A 19096-nucleotide genomic window follows, 5' to 3' on the forward strand; every position below is an offset into this window, starting at 1 on the left:
GGCCACTTGTCAAGTTGGTTGTGGATCTTCTTGAGGTCATACAGTGTTTGAATCTTTTCTCCTCTGGTACAGATTTAGGAGGCTCTGTGTAACAGTTGGCATTCTCCAGGAAAATAAAATCAATAGAAAGAGATTTGCTATAAGGATGTGGATTGTACAAGTACGAATGCCAAGAAGTCCCAAGATGTGTAATTCCAGATCTGAACCTCAAGGAAAGAAGATGATTTAGTCCATCTTTAGCTGAAGGACCAGGAGAGGTAACAGTGTAAGTTTCAGTTCAAGTTTGAACCCAAAGGTGGGAGAATGCTGATGTCCCAGATAGAATACAGGCAGAGGGAGCAACTTCTCCGTAACTAAGGCTTTGGTTCTAGTCAGGCCTTCAGTGGGTTGGATGAGGCCCACGCTCACTGAGAGGGAAATCTGTTTTACTCAGGCCGTGGACACAAATATTAATCTTTTCCAGAAACACTCTCACAGACTCATCCATGATAACATCAAACCATCTGGCTACCCATGGTCCAGTCACCATGACACATAGAGCCACAGGGAGCCCACAGAAGTGTGTGTGCCGCATGATGGCGTGGCCAGGTGTTTTGTTTTTGGAAAAGTAAGGCTGGGGGTACGTCTCAGCTTGTGGTGGGGGCTCAAGGGCAGAGAGGAGAGGATGTGGAATTGATTGTTTTCTGCAGAGAAAACTTGTCTGTGAACTGTGCTTTGCAGGCCTGGAGGCTGTGGCTTGCTTTTTTTCAAGGGGGTCTTTGCGAGCCCAGGACAGCTGGGTGCAGGGTGACAGAGCAGCCGAGCCGCTGTCTCTGCAGAGTCACCCCCTGGTTACACTGACTGCCTCTCCTCCGCTGGCTCCCCTCGTGTGACACTGGTGACACGCACCGAGCCCTCACCCAAGCAGGAAGCCACGCCGCCTGCTTGTGCTGGGCGGGAGCTTCAGAACGGGAAGGGTCTCAGCGTCCTGCATCGCCTGGACTTCCTGGACAAGCGGCTCAGGCCTTCAGCCCCTCCAGTTTTTCACCGAGTGCAGGGGGTGGTGGTAGCTTCCCTCAGAATCAGGTGACTGAGACAGGGTTGGGAAGGGCTCAGAGCGAGTGTGGTGCACAGCGAGCCCGCCTCAACCACATGCACCTGCATCGCTGTGTCCGCGGAAGGCAGCGGGCCGTGTCCAGCTCCCCGCCTGATTGGAAAGTCAGCTTCCAGGGCATAACAGCAGGGCTGTTACCGACCCATGCGTCCAGTCACTCTGTGTGACCTGGTCCCTGCCCGTGCTGGGACATCTCCCCAGTCCGTCGTGGCTCCCCTCCCCCCACTCCCTCTCACCCTCTGAACAGGTGAAGAATCCAGACACCCCCACGCTTGTGCACCTTCTGGTTACACTCAGCTTGCAAACTGGTTTAGCAGCCGAAGGCATCTCGGCCATTCAGAGGCAGGCTCCCGGGTGTGGGCGGCATTCAACAGGAGGATTGGGTTCCCCCAGCAACAGCGGGCTCTGCGGAGCTGGCACCTCCTTCCACCAGGGTCACCCACACACGGGTTGGGCTTCCCGTCCCCATCAATTGCCCAGCAAGCTAACTGGATCTTAAGGGTCAGGAATTTCTGCTGAATCTTACTGTCAGGGTTCGTGTCCCAGCAGTCGCTTCTAATGCAGCAAGCTGAGAAACAGGAGCAGCGATTTGAAGGTTCCTAAGTCCCCAGAAAATGGGACTGTCAGCTCAGAAGTGTCACCCATTCATAATTCATGTTTACAGATGGCCGAGAGTGCCTGCCCGAAAGAGTGGGCGGCTTACGGGCCAGGAACTGTTTTTGTTTTGAATGAACAAAGTTTACATGGGAACAGTTTTCCTCTTAACTAGTATGGAAATATAACTAGTAGAGATATAGAGAGAGAGCGAAACTGCCATTCTGATTTTTTTTGAACTGGCATTTCTGGCCAGGGCTGGCTGAGAAGTTTGGCTAGATACTATCTGAGAAGCGCTCTGTTTGGTCAGGTTGGTTGGTTGGTTGGACATGGGAGGTACAGTAAGCTTCTAAAGTACAGACAGATCACAGATGGGGGCAGGGGACCTTCGAAGGTGGACAGCTTTACTATCCAAAGAAAGACTTTTGGAATCCACAGTGGAAGTGTTAGTGCATCTTAATTTATGAATCTCACCTGGATATTAGATGTTTATCTCCCCACTTTCCAAGGTGATGAAACCATCATTCCTGTTCTTTCCTCTGGACTGGATGTCTGTAACAGAAGCATTGCCATGAATCCAAGTATTTATTTGCTCAAGAGGGAGCTGTGTTTCAGTTCTCCATCAAATATGTGGAGCCTGCCCTGGCTGGCTGTGGGGAGAGGAGGCCAGCCCGGTAACCCCGAGTACTGGAGATTGGCCGCTGCCCCCCACCCAGGAAGCTGGAGCTGGGAGAATCTAACCTGGCGCTCAGCTGCCGGCCCTCGGCTCTTGGTGTGTAGTGCTTTCTGCATGCAGCTGTCCAGAAACTAGTTATGAAAGCCCTCAGGTCCCAGGACTCTGACCATCTCCCCGGCAGAAACGAAGTTACCGCCTGTCCTCTTTGAATCCGCACCAGTCTGCAGGAAGGGATCACCTCTTAACACAACAAAAGGGAACACGGGAGCCCTCGGTACAGGGGTGAGGAGGGGGCGTCCCGCAGGCGCCATCCCTTCTGTTCCCAGAGCTGGCCAAACGGTCATTCCTGTGTGACGTGCCACGCGGCTCCCTCGTGCCCACTGCCCGCTCGCCCCTGTCTCCTTTCAGATTATCCCTGGACAGCACCGAGGCAGAGCTGCGCTCCCTGTTCGTCAGGACGCGGTCGCTCCAGGAAAACATGCAGCGGGACGCGGAGCTGGGCCAGCAGATGGAAGACTTCCTTCAGGTCTGTAGGCGACTCCAGCCGTCGGCAGGGGCTTCCGTGGCTGCTGCAGGCTCCCCCACCCCCGGGTCAGGTAACAGAGCCGTGTGGTCCACCGTCCGTATTTGACAGAGGCCGTGGCTGAGTCTGGGGACCGGGCCTCTGGTCTTGCTTGGGAGGCTGCACCATGGCGCTGTGCTCAGTGGCTGGCCGCCGGTGGCTTACCGGGCTTGCTTACCCTGGACCCGCCCTGTCAACTCGGGTTTTGTCTCTGCACACCCAAACAAAGCCCCACAGACATCAAGACAGCCTTAGAGCTCGGGGTGTCCTCGCCACTTGCCTGTGCCTAGGGTGTTTTCCCAGGGCAGCTGCAGAGGCCACGCCCATAGGGCAGCCGCAAAGGCCACGCCCATCAGGGCCCCGGGGCCTGTCGGGAGCTGCCTGGAAGGGCCTCGCCCGAGCAAGGCGAAGCCGACGTGTGTGCGGCGTGACTCACTTATCACTTAGGCTGACACACTTCTCTCTCCCTTACTGAAGAAGGAAGTGACACCGGCCGTGCTTTCAGCCCTCAGTGAGACAGGAGCCGCCCCAGGTGCTGGGGGTGCTCGGCGTGCAAGGTGGCACTGGGTGCTAGTGAGGAACAGCAGGTCCCCAAGACTTGTGCCAGCAAAGGCCTTTGCTCCCATGTGCCACCGGAACAGCAGTGGGCCTTGCCTGACGCCCAAGTCCCCACCACCGGTACACAGGGTTGCAGAAATACCACCTGATCTGTCCTAATTCTAATTCTGGACGTTGCCTTCCCCCGGGTTCCTATCATAACGATTAGGCCCCCCAGACTAAATGCCGACACAGCCAGGCTCAGGGTACAGCTGCCTGTGGAGCAGGTGAGACGAGCTAGGGTCAGGCCCTGGGCACAGCGCTGAACCTCGCACGCGTGGCTCTGGGTGGGAGGCGGCAGGAGGCCTGTTCGGCAGACCCTTCCGGTGAGAACTGCCGAGTTACCTGTGTGGGCCCGGGGCCCCTCTCAGGCAAGCCGGAGACGTGGCATGGAATGGAGTGTGTCACAGAGCGCGCGAGCACGGTTAGGTTTTCTGAAGTCCTAAGGTGGCTTCGCTGCGTTTCTGTTCTTCCCTCCGCCCATCCATCCGTCCGTCCCCACGGGCCCTGGGAGGCGGGGCGCGGTTCCCGTGGAGATTCTGGTCAAGGGGCCTCTTTGCACAGCTCAGGGGTCCTTGGCTGCCATCCATGCCCCCTCCCGCCCCCGTAGAGGAGTGACAGGCGGAGATTTATTCTTTGGATAATTCCTCCTGCCCGCCGAGAGACACGCAGCGGGCTCGCGGTCTGCCCGGGGGCCCTGACTCCCAGGGTCGCTTTCTCTGCTATTTGCTTTCCCAAATACTTTTGGTTTCCTGCTACCTCTCACGTGTGTTTGGTATGAGGGAAGGGCCTTCAAGGGGGAAAGGGGCCGGGGACGCGACTCCCAGGGGCTGGGCCCTCTGTCTCAGAGATGCTCTTCCGAAACCCGAGCCATGTGGTCTCATGGCGTAGCATACCTCGCACACGCCATCTTCAAACAGACCACTTGCCCATGGGACCGGTAAGGCTGGACGGGACTTGAGTGTGGACCCCAGCCCTCGGTCTCCTGTGGGGCTGTGGCTGCCCCAGAGCCCCTGTCCCTCCCGTGCCATGGTGTGTGGGACCCTCAGAGGTGGAAGACTCCATCTGGAAAGGCGTGTGGACTCACTGCAGGACAGGAGAGAAAACTTCCTTCATTCCCACACCTTGTTGAGGCAGTACCAGCTTCTGTAGGAGCTCACAGACTATTCGACCTAGAAGTAGGGCAAAATAGAGAAGAGAGTGGGCTTATAGGGAAAGTAACTTCTTAAAAAAAAAAAAAAGGAAAGAAAGAAATTTTATTTGAAAATCAGAGCTAGAGAGAGAGGGAGAAAGGGTCTTCCACCTGCTGGTTCACTCCCCAAATGGCTGCAATGGCCGGAACTGAGCTGATCTGAAGTCAGGAGCCAAGAGCTTCTTCTGGGTTTCCCATGTGGGTACAGGGGCCCAAGGACTTGGGCCATCTGCTGCTGCTTTCCCAGGCCATAGCAGAGAGCTGGATTGGACGTGGAGCAGCCAGGACTTGAACCAGTGCCCATATGGGATGTCAGCACCGCAGGCAGCGGTTTTACCGGCTATACCACAGTGCTGGCCCCAGGGCAGTAACTTCTAACCACAAGGACCCATCAGAGTCTCCTGTTGGGGGGGAGGGGGGCTAATAAAACATGAAAGCAGAGCTCCCACAAACCTGTTAAGTTGTATGATAGGGGGTGTCAGCAGGGGCTGCTGCCTGGGGCGTCTGGCTGCCTTGGCCAGGAACCCCGGCTTCAGTCCTGTGGCCCGAGTCAGGCCCTGGTAGCACTCATTCGGGGTTAAGTGTGAACTTTCTGTCAACAGGGCTAAGCTGACAAGTCATCAATCCAGCAAGTGACTTCAGGCACCCTACAGTAGACTCTAGGCCAGTGTAAGAGCTTTCTGAGAAGGTAGGAGATGTGCAGGGGGAGATGTCTTCATCAGATCGACCGTAGGCCCGTGAGTTTCCTCAGCGACATAAAGGTGACATCTGTGTCCATGGCAGGTTCTCGAAGGCATCTGCCCCGCTTGCCCGAGGTTGTGCTTGGGTTGCATTATTTGCCCTTGGCATTGCCCTTGGGTGCATCGGCCTCACAGGAAGCCTGCGGGTCCCGGGACCTGAGCCAGAACATGGGAGCGGGCACGTCTGGAGCCCCGAGGGGACGCCCAGCGCCCGGCCTGCTGCTGACCTCCGCCTGCGCCCGCCTGTGTTCCACAGTTTGCCGTGGAAAAGCTGACAGAACTGGAGCACTGGAAACAAGAGCTGCAGGACGAGGCCCACACTCTCATAGACTTCTTTTGAGAAGACAAAGAAACCATGAAACTGGACGAATGCTTGCAGATATTCAGAGACTTCTGTGTCAAGTTCAACAAAGCAGTTCAGGTACGGCTGGGGGCACCTCCGTGTTGCCTGAGTTGTTTGGGTTTTTCTCCACCCCGCTGCTGGCCCCATCCTCTGCCCACGGCACAGTTCAGCATCTTCAGGGTTTCAGGGACTTGTGGTCCAGGCGGCGTGACCAGGCTCTTGGCTCCGGGAGTGAGCCCAGCGCCAACGGGGCCTTCCCAGGGTCAGATCTGCCAAAGGGAAGGAAATGGCCACGCCGAAGAGAAACCCACCGAGAGAGGCGGCTCCCAGCACCTGCAGGCCGGCGAGCGTGTGGAGGGGCCAGGGCGCCGCGCCCAAGCCCGTGCGCACCTTGACCGCTTCGGAGAGCGAGAGCATGCGCAAGGTCGTGCCCATCTCCAAGGCGAGCCGGGGCCCTGCGGGCTGGAAGCGGCCCGAGCCGCCGCCGTCGCGGGCGTCCCCGCGGGACTCGCCCGGCAGCGTGGACGCGCGGCTGTCTCGCCGCGGCTCGGCGCTCGGCACCTCGGACACGTCGCCGCGCAGGCCCTCCACGGGCGCTGAGGCGGTGGTGGCCGTGGAGGAGCCGAGGCCGCCGCGGAGCAGCACCCGGCCGTGGAGGGAGGCCCCGGTGCCCTCCAGGGGCTCCCTGAAGAAGCCCACCGCCAAACCCCTCAGGAACCTCCCCAGGCAGAAGCCCGAGGAAAATAAGGTGTGCCGCTCGAGCTCCACCTCGGAGGGCGCCGACGACGAGCCCAGGAGCCCGCCGGCCCCCAGCGCCCCCCGCGCCCCAGCCCCCGTGCCCAGCTTTGCCCGCAACACCGTGGCCTCCTCTTCTCGGTGCATGAGAACCGATCCCCCGGCCGCGTCCAGAGCCCCCGGCCTCACCCGGGCGGTCTCGCAGCGGCAGCTCAGGGTGAAGGGGGCCCCCGAGGAGGAGGCCTCCAAGGACAGCGGCACCCTGAGGCGGGCCGGCAGCGCCCGGAGCCCCCGGAAGGGTGCAGACTCTGCCGAGGCCCCCGGCGCCAGCAGGGAGACCCCTCCCAAGGGCAGAGCGCTGGGGGAAAGGGCCTCCTTCAGGCTGAGAGAAGCTTGTCCTCTCCCAGTTCCAGAAGTCAGCGCCTGAGATGGAGGAGTTGGCAGGGCCATGGCTCCGGGCCTCTCCCAGCTCCTGGTGGCTCCACGCGCTCTTGGCAGGTGGCCACATCACGCGAATCCCGTTGCTTCTTTCACGCGAGGACACTTGCGATGGCACTGAGGGCCTATTGGGATTTGCCAGGGGACTCTCATCTGCAGGAAGCTTTCTCCAAATAAGGTAACATGCACTTGGCACAGGAATAAGGACGCTGTATCTTGAACCGTCAGTACTTTGAAAAAAAAAAAAAAAAAAAACAGGTTCAATCCTTATTTCTTGGGGAAGAAGAGCAGGTGCCCCGACCTTAATGCAAGGTGTAGAAGCATCCTTTGGTCTCTGGCGGGCAGAGGTGACCAGTTAGCTACTCAGTAACTCATGACAGAGCCCCAGCCCGAAGGCTACATCTCTCTGCCACCCTTACATCTTGTCGTGGATGTCCAATTAAGTTGGTTACAGATATGCGTGAGAATTCAGTGGGTGGAATTTCCTGGAAAGTTCCCACAAAAGGAAGCAGGTAACTGGGCTTTCCCCTCATTGCCCCTTTCCCGTTCTCTTCTTCCTGCCTGGAACACAAATGTGATGGCTAGAGCTCTAGCAGCCATCTTGACCCATGATGTAACTATAAAGCTAGAAGCAGGTACTACAAAGAAAGAGCTAGGCCCCTGATGGGCTGTTAGGCTGCATATCCTTGTACTTAAGTGAGAGAACCCCTCACCCAGTTAAACCATGTTAGTTCTTGCTGGTAGCAGTTCATCTCAGTTTTCAATTGATAAAATTCTAATACTTTATTCCCTGTCCTTTGCTGGTTGGCTCTGGGCATGCCTTGACCTATAGGTTTCTCTGATTGACCACCTCCCCGCCCCTCCATCAGGTTGCCCTGGTGACTGTCCCTCGTGGCTTTCATACCAGCAGTCGACGTAGCTACTTGCATGTTGTGCGTCTCTCTTGCTGCGGGATGCCGGGACCAGACCTGTCTTGCCGTGCACTGTTGCAGGGAGAGCGCTCAGCATGCGGTGAGAGTTTGATCCGCCCGTGTGGCCTGGATGAGTCTGAAAGGGAGTCAAGACGGGACCCTGGGAGCAGGTGTTTCAAAGGGGAAATCAAGAGGCCTGGTGAAAACCCATCAGGGCCTGAGCACACCCACTGGACGCCCCACTGCCTGAGTCGGACATGAGTGCACAGCAATGCCCAAACCCGTCCCACATGGCCTCCACCTGCACCCCCTCAAACCCCCAGAGCCTTTGCGTGAGGCTCTGGCTTGGTCCCCTGTGAAAATCGTCGCTGAGAGTCTCCGGGCTGGCGGCGTTCACGGATTGAGCCCCCGGCATCTCCAGCAGCAGGAGGCTTTTTTTTTTTTTTTAAGATTTTATTTATTTATTTGACAGGCAGAGTTATAGACAGTGAGAGGAAGAGACAGAAAGAAAGGTCTTCCTTCTGTTGGTTCACTCCTCAAATGGCCGCAAAGGCCAGAGCTGCGCCAATCCGAAGCCAGGAGCCAGGAGCCAGGAGCTTCTTCCAAGTCTCCCATGTGGGTACAGGAGCCCAAGCACTTGGGCCATCTTCCACTACTTTCCCAGGCCGGAGCAGAGAGCTGGAATGGAAGAGGAGCAACTGGGACTAGAACCCCGCACCCATATGGGATGCCGGCACCTCAGGTGGAGGATTAACTTAGTGTGCCACAGCGCCGGCCCCAGCAGGAGCCTTTCTCTCCCCAGATCATTGGCAGAAAAAGCAGTCCTTTGTCTCGGCTGCCTGGCCCCTGTCTCCCTCCCCCAGGGAGCCTTCCCGGATGGCTTTGGTTGACCTGGGTTCTGTCTGTTCCTGTTTTCATGCCTCTCATTTTGATACGTCATTTTTTTCTCTACTTGCTTGCTCAGTCAACTAAAAACTCCTTCTTTAGGGAGTGGATATTTAACCTAGTGGCGTAAATGCTCATGTCCCGTATTGTAGTAGCTGGGTCTGAATCCTGGGTCCAGCTTCTGAATCCAGCTCCCAGGAGTGTCTTAGCCCCTGTGGCCAAACACCTGCCCCAAACGGCCATTTTGACTTTGCCACCTGGTCTCAAATCCAAACAACCACAGAACAGATAGAACCAGAACCCCTTCCTCTCCTTGACTTGTGTGCCCGCTCCTCCCTCGTGTCACAGGGCCAGCAAGACGTGGCCTGTCCCCCGCACGGCTCACCAGCGGGGCACCACCTCCGCCTGTGACTGCCACTACACACGACAGCCTTGGGCACAGCTGGATGGCGAGGGCCAACTCACTCAGCACACATGGACCGTGCTGGGGGCTGAGTGCATCTCCCTGGAACATGACATGGGGCGAGTGGCCCAGCAGCTCTAGCATTCCGTTCCTTAGAATGCTAGCCCAAGCAGGCCAGCCGTGGGGTGACCTTGGCCGAGCAGGTTCGGGTTCCCTGAGTGGACGCACGGTGTGCATGTTGGGGGGATTTGTCTGTTTTTCATCCCAGCCTGGCTTCTTCCTGCCACCCAGATGCTCCGAGCCTGCTCCTACCCTTCATGCTGCCATGTGCTCGGGAAATACTGATTTGACTGATTTGAGCGAAACATCATCAGGAGGGAAAAACCTCTTAGAGGAAGGCAACCATAAACAGTGACACAGTGCAGCCCAAGTCATCCGCGGCTTTACCCGGCTGTGTGCAGCCTTTGGTGGGCATCTGGGAGTGGTGCTTCACGGTTCTAGGGCTCTGGGTACGCCTGCATTGTTTTGAGGGCACATACCCGGCCACTGCATTGCACCAGCCTGGGGACTCTGAGCCACGGGGGACCACCGCGTCTCGGCGCTGGGTTTGTTCTGTGGACCTCGCTCCTCCCCCACTCACAGGGCAGTGTGGCGGCTCTTTCTGAGGGAACCATAGGGCTCTTTGGGACCAGCAATGTGATGCTACGGGCCCACGGGAGTAAAGACACCAACAGCACAGACGGAGCCGCCAGACCCCCAGCCAGGTCCACCCAGCGCCCATCTAGCCAGCAACTGGTGATCCTCCCATCTGAAGGTTCCAGAAGGCTCCCGCTGCTTCTACCACTAACTGCCCCCTTCCCTCCGACTGCCTGTTATGGGTTGCATTGCGCCTTCACCGTGCCCTGAAAAAAAGACCTGTTGACGTCCTCAGCCTCAAAATGTGACCTTGGTGGGAAAGGGAGTCACTGCAGTCGTAATTACTTACTGAGAAGTCACACTGAGAAGAGTGGACCCTCAGTCCAATGTGACTGTGTCCTCATGAGAGGACAGCCATGCTGGGGGGGGGGGCGCATTTGAGGCCACTAGGACTCCACTTGGGAAGCCTGCACCCCATACAGGGGAACCTGGGTTTAAGTCCTGACTCCCCTCCTGATTCCAGCCTCCTGCTGAGGCACCCCCTGAGGGCAGCAGGTGATGGATCAAGTACTTAGGGCCTTGCCCTGTGTGTGAGAGTCCTGGATTGAGTTCTTAGCTCCTGGCTTCCACCTGGCCCAGCCCTGGCTATTGTGGGCATTTGAGAAGTGAACCAGTGGATGAGAAGTCTCTCTCTCTCTCTCTCTCTCTCTCTCTCTCTCTCCCCCACTCTCTCCTGCTACTCTCCTTCTCTCTCTTTCTGCCTTTTGAATAAATACATAGAAATTTAAATGAGAAAAAGGAGGTGGCCATGTGAAGGTACAGGCACACAGGGAGAACACCCCGTGAGAGCAAAGGCAGAGACCAGAATGAGAGTTGCAAGCCCTGTGCGAGTGTCAGAGGTAGCGCAACTCTGCTGATGCCTCCATGCCAGGCTCCTGGGCTCTGGAACTGTGAGCCAATCAATTCAGTTCCCATTGTTGGAAGCCAGCACTGTGGTGCAGTGGGTAAAGCCACTGCCTGCAGTGCCGGCATCCCATACGGGTGCTGGTTCGAGTCCCGGCTGTTCCACTTCCAATTCAGCTGTCTTTCACGGCCTGGGAAAAGAGTAGAAGATGGCCCAAGTCCTTGGGCCCCTGCACCCAGCTCCTGGCTTCCAATCAGCATAGCTCTGGCAGTGCAGCCAATTGGGGAATGAACCAGCAGATGGAAGACCTCTCTCTCTCTCTCTGCCTCTCTGTAACTCTGCTTTTCAAATAAATAAATAAATCTTTAAAAAAGTTCCTACTGTTTTATTCCACCTGGTGTGTGAGATTTGGTTACAGCAGCCACAGGAAGCTAATAACAACAGTACCTCAGAAAGTTCATGGTCAAATAATTAAAGGATACATTCATTTTGGTGTTAAAAAATAATCTTTGTGAAATCCATGCTTTTTTTTATAATATGCATTTCCACAAACTTGTGGATTTCAAACATCTTGCACCAAAACAAGTGTCTCTTTTCATTTGACCATGACATTTTGAAGGATCTGTGTTCACGCTCACCTCCTGCTTCCGCGTAGGGTGCACCAGAGGTTGGCTGACTGGGAAGCCCTTGAAGTCAGATCCAGATGCCGTCCCAGGCCCGGGACCACTTTTTTGCATTTGCAGTCTCGTATTCTTCGTCTTCAAGGGGGCTCCCCACCATCCATCGTACAAAAGCCCCAGCAAACCTAGACCTGCTGCCGATCAAGTCTGCCCCTGCCTGTGCTCCCCCGGCCACCAGCGCCAGGCAGAGCGGCCCTACCTGCGTGTCTGCCGCATTTCTGCTCCCGTGGGCGGTGCCGGTAGGGCAGCAGGAAGAGACGCCAGCACAGGCGGTTTCATCCTTTGTCCGGGCAGAGGCTGCACTTCCTTGGGGGCTCCTCCAGCCAAGGCCCTCGAGGACAACCACGCAGAATCTCCCTGCTTCAGAGCCTCAGGGAGCCAGGGGCTCAAATCCCCGACAGGCAGCCTGGTGTGAGCAGAGCCCAGGAGCTGCAGGTGCCACGAGCCAGAGCCCCGGGAGAGGCCTGCTGCGTTCCGGGCGGGCCGCTCTTATTCCAGCCGCCCTGCCTGCCTGGTGGCTTCCTCCCCTCCACGCACACCAATCTCCATTCTGTGCATTTAGGACAGCAGAAGTGGCAGAAATGCCTGCTCAGCACCGCCATGAGCACGCACACACACACAGAGCACATGCGTGTGCACGCGAGGACACGCCTGCTCCCCCCCCCCCATCTCAGTGGGACTGCTTTCTCATCCTGCCTCCCCACTTCCAGGCCTGTTCTGATTCAAGCCACGCACATGCACACACACACACCGTGCTACATGCTGGGGACCCCTTGGCAGATGGTGCCTGGGCCCTGGCAAGGGTTCACTGAATGAAACTGGAGACAGACCTGAATACAGATAACCACCCCACCTAAACTTCATACAGGGGCCAGAACTGTGGCAGAGAAGGTTAAGCCCCCGCCTGCAGCGCCAGCATCCCATAGATGCACCGGTTCAAGTCCCGGCTGCTCCACTTCTGATCAAGCTCTCTGCTAATGCACCTGGGAAAGCAGCGAAAGATGGCATAACTACTTGGGTCCCTGCACCCATGTGGGAGCCCTGGTTGGAGTTTCTGGTTCCTGGCTTCCAGCAGTTCCAGCCCTGACCATTGGCAGTCATGGGGAGGGGGGTGAACTTGTGGATGAAAGATGTCTCTATGTCTCTCTCTCTCTCTCTCTCTCTGTCACTCTTTCAAATAAACCAATTTTTTTAAAGATTTTTATTTATTTATTTGAAAGTCAGAGTTACACAGAGAGATAGAGAGAGAGAGAGAGAGAGAGAGAGAGGTCTTCCATCTGCTGGTTCACTCCCCAATTGGCTACAACAGCCAGAGCTGTGCTGATGTGAAGCCAGGAGCCAGGAGCTTCTTTCAGGTCACACACATGGGTGCACAGTCCCAAGGACTTGGGCCATCTTCTACTGCTTTCCCAGGCCATAGCAGAGAGTTGGATCAGAAGTGGAGCAGCCAGGACTCGAGTAGCACCCATATGGGAAGCCGATACTTCAGCCCAGGGCCTTAACCCACTGCCATAGCACCGGCCCCTTAATCAATATTTTTTAAAAAAATTGCCTGCCCCAACCCATCAGCAGCCAGCGCCTTCCTGGAGGGCCCTGACAGAGCCCTCAGGGGCTGGGTTTGAGGGGCACTCTGCAAAGGGAGCCCCTGGGGGCTGGCGACATGGGCAGGCTGGGGGCGGCCACTGTTCGCCACTCAGCAACAAAGTCTCTGGCGGTGCTGGATTGCGCCCGCTGGCTCCCAGGCTGGGAGCATCCGTGGCACTTGGCCGGCTCCTTCCCTCTGGAAACATATTTCCGTCCACGGCTGGCCCAGCCTCTCGCCGCCATCTGGCTCAGCTCCTCTCGCTCTGTGTTGCAATGAAACCACCTGCCTCTGCTGAATGACCGCATTGTTTTTGCACCTGAGCCTCCCACACCTGGGCGGAGAGAACATCGGTCCCGGCTGCAGGGAGCGTTCCCCACCTGGGCCTGCTTGGAGCAGCTGGGGTGTGGGCCTGCTGTTGGGAAGGGCCTTCTCCTGGACCCCACAACCGCGGGGTGCCGTGGAGCAGGTGGGTGTGGCTCTCACGGGATCAACAGCTCCCTGGGCAGTGCACAGGCGAGCCCAGGGCGGCGGTTTCCTTAAGGACGTCACCACCTCTGCGAAAGCTGCTCGCGCTGTGCTCCCCAAGACTTGAGAGGGAAAATGTGACGGCAGGAAAAAATGCCAGCGGTTCTGTTGGTTTTCCCTTTGGACACTTGAGCCGCTCACAATGCCAGCTGCAGCAAACAAAATTCACGTTGTACGGAGAGTGCACACTAAAACAGCGGGAGTGAGTGTCCCAAGCAGGGCTTGGTCAGCCCCAGGCCTGCAGGCTGGGAGCCAGGGGCCCACACCCAGCTGCCTGCACCCCGGGGCTGTGCCAGGGGCCAGCATGGCTGCCGGGCGACGCCAGAGCACCTGGGCAGAGTGATGGCGGTGAGTTTCTAGATTGAGCTGAGGCAGGAGCTGGGCCCAGAGGTAAGGTGTGTGGACCCTGGGAGGCGGCACTGATGACTCGAGTGGCTGGGCTCCTGCCACCATGGGAGACCTGGCCTGTGTCCCCAGCTCCTGGCTATGGCCCAGGCTGGGGCTGTTGTACATTTGAGGAGTAAAAGGTAGCTGAGCTCTCTCTCTCTCTCTCTTATTCTCACTCTTGCTTTCTCTCTCTCTCTGCCTCTCAAAACAAATTTTTAAAAAATAGAACAAACTTAAAGGAAAATTTAATGGCAGACTAAAGTCCTAACACATCAATAATTATATTAAATATAAATGCCCTAAGTATACCATAAATTATTTTTTTATTTTTGCTTTTCCTTTATTTTATTTTTTTAAAGATTTATTTATTTACTTAAAAGTCAGAGTTACACAGAGAGAGAAGAGGCAGAGAGAGGGAGAGAGCTTACATTTATTTGAGAGGGATACAGAAAGAGAGAAAGACATAAAGAGACAGACAGAGCTCCAGCTGGTTGGTTCACTCTCCAAAAACCTGCAACAAACAAGGTTGGGTCAGAAACCAGACACACAATCCAGGTTTCCCACGTGGTCAGCAGGAATCCAGAGTCACTGCTCTCTCTGAAGATGTACATCATCAGGCAACTGGAGCCCAGGGCCAGGATTGGCATTGAACCAGGTACTCCGGTATTGTATGTGGGCATCTTAACCAGTAAGTCAAGCACCCACTCCAAATTCTTAAGTTTAAATATATTAAAAACTGTATAAGGCTTGTATGCTAAAACTGCACAGTGCTGAGAAAAGAAATAAAAAAGATCTAAAGAAGTAGAAAGACATCCTGTAGCCATGGGTTGGAAGACTCAATACGGTAAAGGTATAAACTCTCCCAAAATTTACACACAGGTTTAGCACAATTCCTATCAAAATCCCAGCAACATTTTTTGTGATTATCGTCAATATTATTTTAAAATTTATTTGGAAAGACAGAATAGGCAAAAGCAATTCTGTAAAAGAATAAGATGATAGGAATTCATCGTTCTGAGTTCAAGACTTACTATGTAGCCAGAGAAAGGGAGACTGCATGTTACTGATCAGGAATAAACACATAAGGTCCATGGTAACTATCAGAGAACCCAGAAATAGACCAAACAAGTACTGCACCTGATTGTTGCCCAGGTATAATAAGAGAAACTCAGTGGAGGAATGATAGCCTTGTCAACAAATGCTGCTAGAGCAATTGTACTCCAACAGGTGGGGGGGGGGGGGGAGAGGGAGGGAGGAAGAGAAAGGAAGGAAAGAAGGAAGAAAAGAGCCTTGACCTAAAGTAACTCAAAAACGGATCATGAATACAAACATAGAACCATAAAACTGTTGGAGAAAATCATAAGGGAAAATCTTGAGGATTTAGAGTGGAAAATTCTTTGCCTTGAAACCAAAGGCATAATCCATAAAATGAAAAATTGATAAATTGGACTTCAAACCAAAAGCTTCTGCTTTGAGAAAGGCAATATTAAGAGAATGAAAAGACCAGCTACAGAGTGGGTGACAATGTTTGCCAACCACTCATCCCACAAAGGACTTTATCTAGAATTATATAAAGAACCTCGAAATTTAACAGAAGAGGGAACAGCCCAGTTAAAACACTGACAAAAGACATGGAGAAATGCTTCGCCAAAGAGGAGCTACAGGTGCAAATAAGTTCGTTAAAGACACGCGATAGCATTAGCCACAGGCAAATGCAAGCTAAAACCCCAATGAGCCATCACCACAAACACATTGAAGGGCAGGAGTACCTATGCTTCAAAAAAGCGCCTCCATTCGGAGAGGCAGGCCCGACTTCAGCGGAACAGCTTGTTAGCGTTCACCATATAAGGAAATCCCCTGGTCTGACCCAATCAGGAGCAGCCGCGTCTGATCAGGAAGTACCAGAGGTGACCCCAGCCAATCCACTGTTACCCCACACCCCTCGATGACGTAACCCGGCTTTAAAAGAGGCTCCCAGGACCGGCTCGGGGCCTTTCTCTGCCCTCTGCTGCGCGGTTGAGTAGACGGGGTCCCTGCTGCAGCTTGTAATTCCGAAATAAACCCTGCTCTTGCATTTCGGTGTGTTCAAGTCTCTGGCAGTGTTTGGGGATCCAACGATCTGGGCACAACAACATCAGAATGGCTGAATAAAAGTCCCCAGCGAGAGCTGAGGGGAAACTGGGTCCCTCAGACATTGTTGATGAGACTGCAAAGGAAAACCAGGCCACTGGGATAGCAGTTTGGCTGTTTCTCTCAAAAACTAAGCATGAAGGGCAGGCGTTTGTTCTGGTGGCTAAGGTGTTGATTGGGATTCCAGCATCTCGTTATGTAGTGCCTGGGTTCAAGTCCCGCTTCTCCCCATTCCAGCTTCATGCTAATGTGCACCCTGGGAAGCAGCAGGTGATGATCAAGTAGTTTGGCCTCTGCTGCCCACGTGGGAAACCTAGCTCGGGTTCCCAGGTCCTGGTGTTAGCCTGCTCCAGCCCCAGCCATTGTGGACTTGGGGCAGTGGATGGCAGCACGCTTCTCTCTCTCTCTCTCTCTCTCTGTGCGTGTGTGTGTGTGTGTCTGCCTCTCAAGTAAATAAAAATAAATAAAATTAACAGAAATAAACATGCAACCATGCTATCATGCAGCCATTGCAATTTTGAGAGCTTAACCCAGAGAAATGAAGACTTTTGTTGATACAAAAGCCCATAGAAGAATGTGCACAGTGGCTTTATTTGTAACAGCACAAAAACAGGAAATAACCCAGATGTCCTTCAATGAGTGAATCATCGACAACTCTAGTATATCCATTCTGTGGAATACTACACGGCTGTAAAAAGAGTGAGGCATTGATACAAAACCCTGGAGGTCGAACATTCAGGAAGTGATAAAATGACCTGACTGTGCAGACTCATGTTTGCCAGGGTTAAAGAAGAAGTAGGGAATGACAAGCACATGGCTGTGGCTCCAAGAGCAGCAGAAGGGACCCTGTGACCTGAGGGTCCCGGAGTCAACATCCTGTGCTACGGCTTAACAAGATGTGACCACCGTTTCTCAGGAACGGAGGAAAACTCATAGGCAAGCTCTGGACTGTTTCTTGTGAATCTGCAACGGTCTCGTGGCACAAAGTTTAACTTAAAAAGTTACTGGATTGTGTCCGTTATACCTATTAATAGTTAAATCATTTTAAAAAACACAGACATTTGAAAACATTTATGTTGGGATCAGACATTTAGCCTAGCAGTTAAAATACCCACATCTGGGCCGGCCCCGTGGCTCACTAGGCTAATCCTCCGCCTGCGGCGCCGGCACCCCAGGTTCTAGTCCCGGTCGGGGCACCAGATTCTGTCCCGGTTGCTCCTCTTCCTGTCCAGCTCTCTGCTGTGGCCCAAGAGTGCAGTGGAGGATGGCCCAAGTCCTTGGGCCCTGCACCCGCATGGGAGACCAGGATAAGTACCTGGCTCCTGGCTCCTGGCTTCGGTTCAGCGCAGTGCGCTGGCCGCAGCGGCCATTGGAGGGTGAACCAACAGCAAAGAAAGACCTTTCTCTCTCTCTCTCTCTCTCTCTCTCTCTCTCTCACTGTCCACTCTGCCTGTCAAAAAAAAAAATACCACATCCGATACGGGGGTACCGGGTTCAATTCCCTGCTCTGGCTTCTGAATCCAGCTTCCTGTCAGTGCAAACCCTGGGAGGCCGTGAGGATGGCTCCAGTAACTGGGCTCCTGCCACCCACGAGGGATATCTGGATTGCATTCCTGGCTCCCACCTTTGGCCCTGGGTCAACCAGCACTGGGGGTGTTTGGAAACTTAACCAACAGATGAGAACACTTCATATCCTGTCCACCTCTCGGTTAAATAAATATGCACACACATTTGAAATTTACTTAATTCACTGGAAAACACTGAACACATCCACACATTTTCTTTAAAATCAACTAAGTTTCTCAAAACAAAGGGAAATTAGTGAGAAGAGGGCATTGTTTCTCCGTAACATGTGACTCCATCGCAGGCAGCCAGCTTCTCCCATCTGCTCATGCATTCCGTCTCTTGCAATATGTTGTTTTGGTTGAGGACAATCTAGGCCCCGCCTTGGGAGAAGAGCAGAATATTTTCATAGCCTTTTTCAGATATTTGTAGACATTCTATATTGATACTGTACAAATGCCTGACAAGTGACAGTTTTTTGAAGATGAATTGCAATGGGGAAGCTAAAACTATATAGATGCATTTGTCATACTCTGTTAACATTGAAATCTGTTCTCTTGTACAACACACAGGACATTTGCCTGTGCTTCACTTGTGGAGCCCACAAAGAGTCTTTGGTCTGTGGGTTCCAGGACCACACTTCAACAACCATTGCCCTAGCAATGGTAGCTTGAGACTTGAGAGAGGCATCCAATCAATGCACCAGTTGGATGATGGAATGTAAAACCCTTGGTTCCAAAGACTATCTAGAATGTGAACAAATAAAACAATTAGAGGGAAGGAGACAACAAACATATTCAACAGAATACATGGCCCTGGCCTCTTTTGTGCCCCCAAGGGTGGCCCCCTGTCTGTGTGCCTTGATGGCAACGCGGTTCCTCAAAGAAGAAGACTGGGAGTGGATGTTTGTCTTGGAAGGTTACGACACCTGGCTCCTGGCTTGGGATCAGCGCAGTGCGCCGGCCACGGCAGCCATTGGAGGGTGAACCAATGGAAAAAGAAGACCTTTCTCTCTGTCTCTCTCTCTCTCTCTCACTGTCCACTCTGCCTGTCAAAAAAAAAAAAAATACCCACATCTGATATGGGGGTACCGGGTTTAATTCCCTGCTCTGGCTTTTTTTGGGAAACTTTGAAAATGTCATGGCATCAGGTGCTTGTCAGGAGTGGAGTAGTTTTATTTTATTATGGTAAATTTTATTTTGAGGACATTACAATGAACTAGAAGTTCATTGTCAGGAGGTCATTGGCAGCCATATTGGATATGTTTAACTGGCACTCGTTCTAAGTGGTGAACCTGCGAGGAGTTGGGTTTTCTGCTGCACGAGACGGGGGAGGTTTGACGGTGCAAGGGGTGTGGGTGGTGCATGGAGGGCTGAGTGGAGTGATGGCAGGGGAGGGGCACTGCTCCCTGCCTACATCACTCACACCTTCCTTCTCATGCCAGGCTCTTCCGTGTATTGTTCCGTATCACACCACCAACCCACACTCCCATACTCGAGGTACTTTGTTCATCCTTG

At 54.0% G+C, this 19096-nt stretch overlaps 1 protein-coding gene and 1 long non-coding RNA gene across 8 annotated transcripts in view; one reads left to right on the forward strand and one right to left on the reverse strand.

The window, feature by feature from the left end:
- Positions 1-2560, reverse strand: part of LOC127483244 (uncharacterized) — a 211507-nt gene extending 208947 nt beyond the window's left edge. For all 6 annotated transcript variants that reach the window (XR_011378204.1, XR_011378205.1, XR_011378202.1 and 3 more), the window contains exons 1-2: positions 2429-2560; positions 2162-2239 (exon numbers count right to left, since the gene is read on the reverse strand). This is a non-coding gene — a long non-coding RNA (uncharacterized lncRNA). The remainder of the gene's footprint in view (positions 1-2161; positions 2240-2428) is intronic.
- Positions 2561-2750: 190 nt separating this feature from the next.
- On the forward strand, positions 2751-11044 carry LOC127483242 (FH2 domain-containing protein 1-like). Of its 2 annotated transcripts, XR_007909339.2 has the most exons (3): positions 2751-2889; positions 5711-5875; positions 6940-11044. XR_007909339.2 is itself a non-coding variant. In XM_051819930.2 (2 exons), the coding sequence occupies exon 2, from the start codon at positions 6084-6086 to the stop codon at positions 6957-6959; it is 876 nt and encodes a 291-aa protein (XP_051675890.1). In that variant the 5' UTR covers positions 2751-2889; positions 5711-6083; the 3' UTR covers positions 6960-7209. The 2 variants fall into 2 exon arrangements, 1 of the variants encoding a protein (XP_051675890.1); XM_051819930.2 differs by having other exon boundaries at positions 5711-7209.
- The last annotated feature ends 8052 nt before the right edge of the window (positions 11045-19096 follow it).

Source organism: Oryctolagus cuniculus, chromosome 8 (genome assembly GCF_964237555.1).
Source record: "Oryctolagus cuniculus chromosome 8, mOryCun1.1, whole genome shotgun sequence".
NCBI lineage: Eukaryota > Metazoa > Chordata > Mammalia > Lagomorpha > Leporidae > Oryctolagus > Oryctolagus cuniculus.

Bases quoted from the DNA above. Each gene is read 5' to 3' on its own strand.
- LOC127483242 (XM_051819930.2), top strand. From the start codon at position 6,084: ATGGCCACGCCGAAGAGAAACCCACCGAGAGAGGCGGCTCCCAGCACC.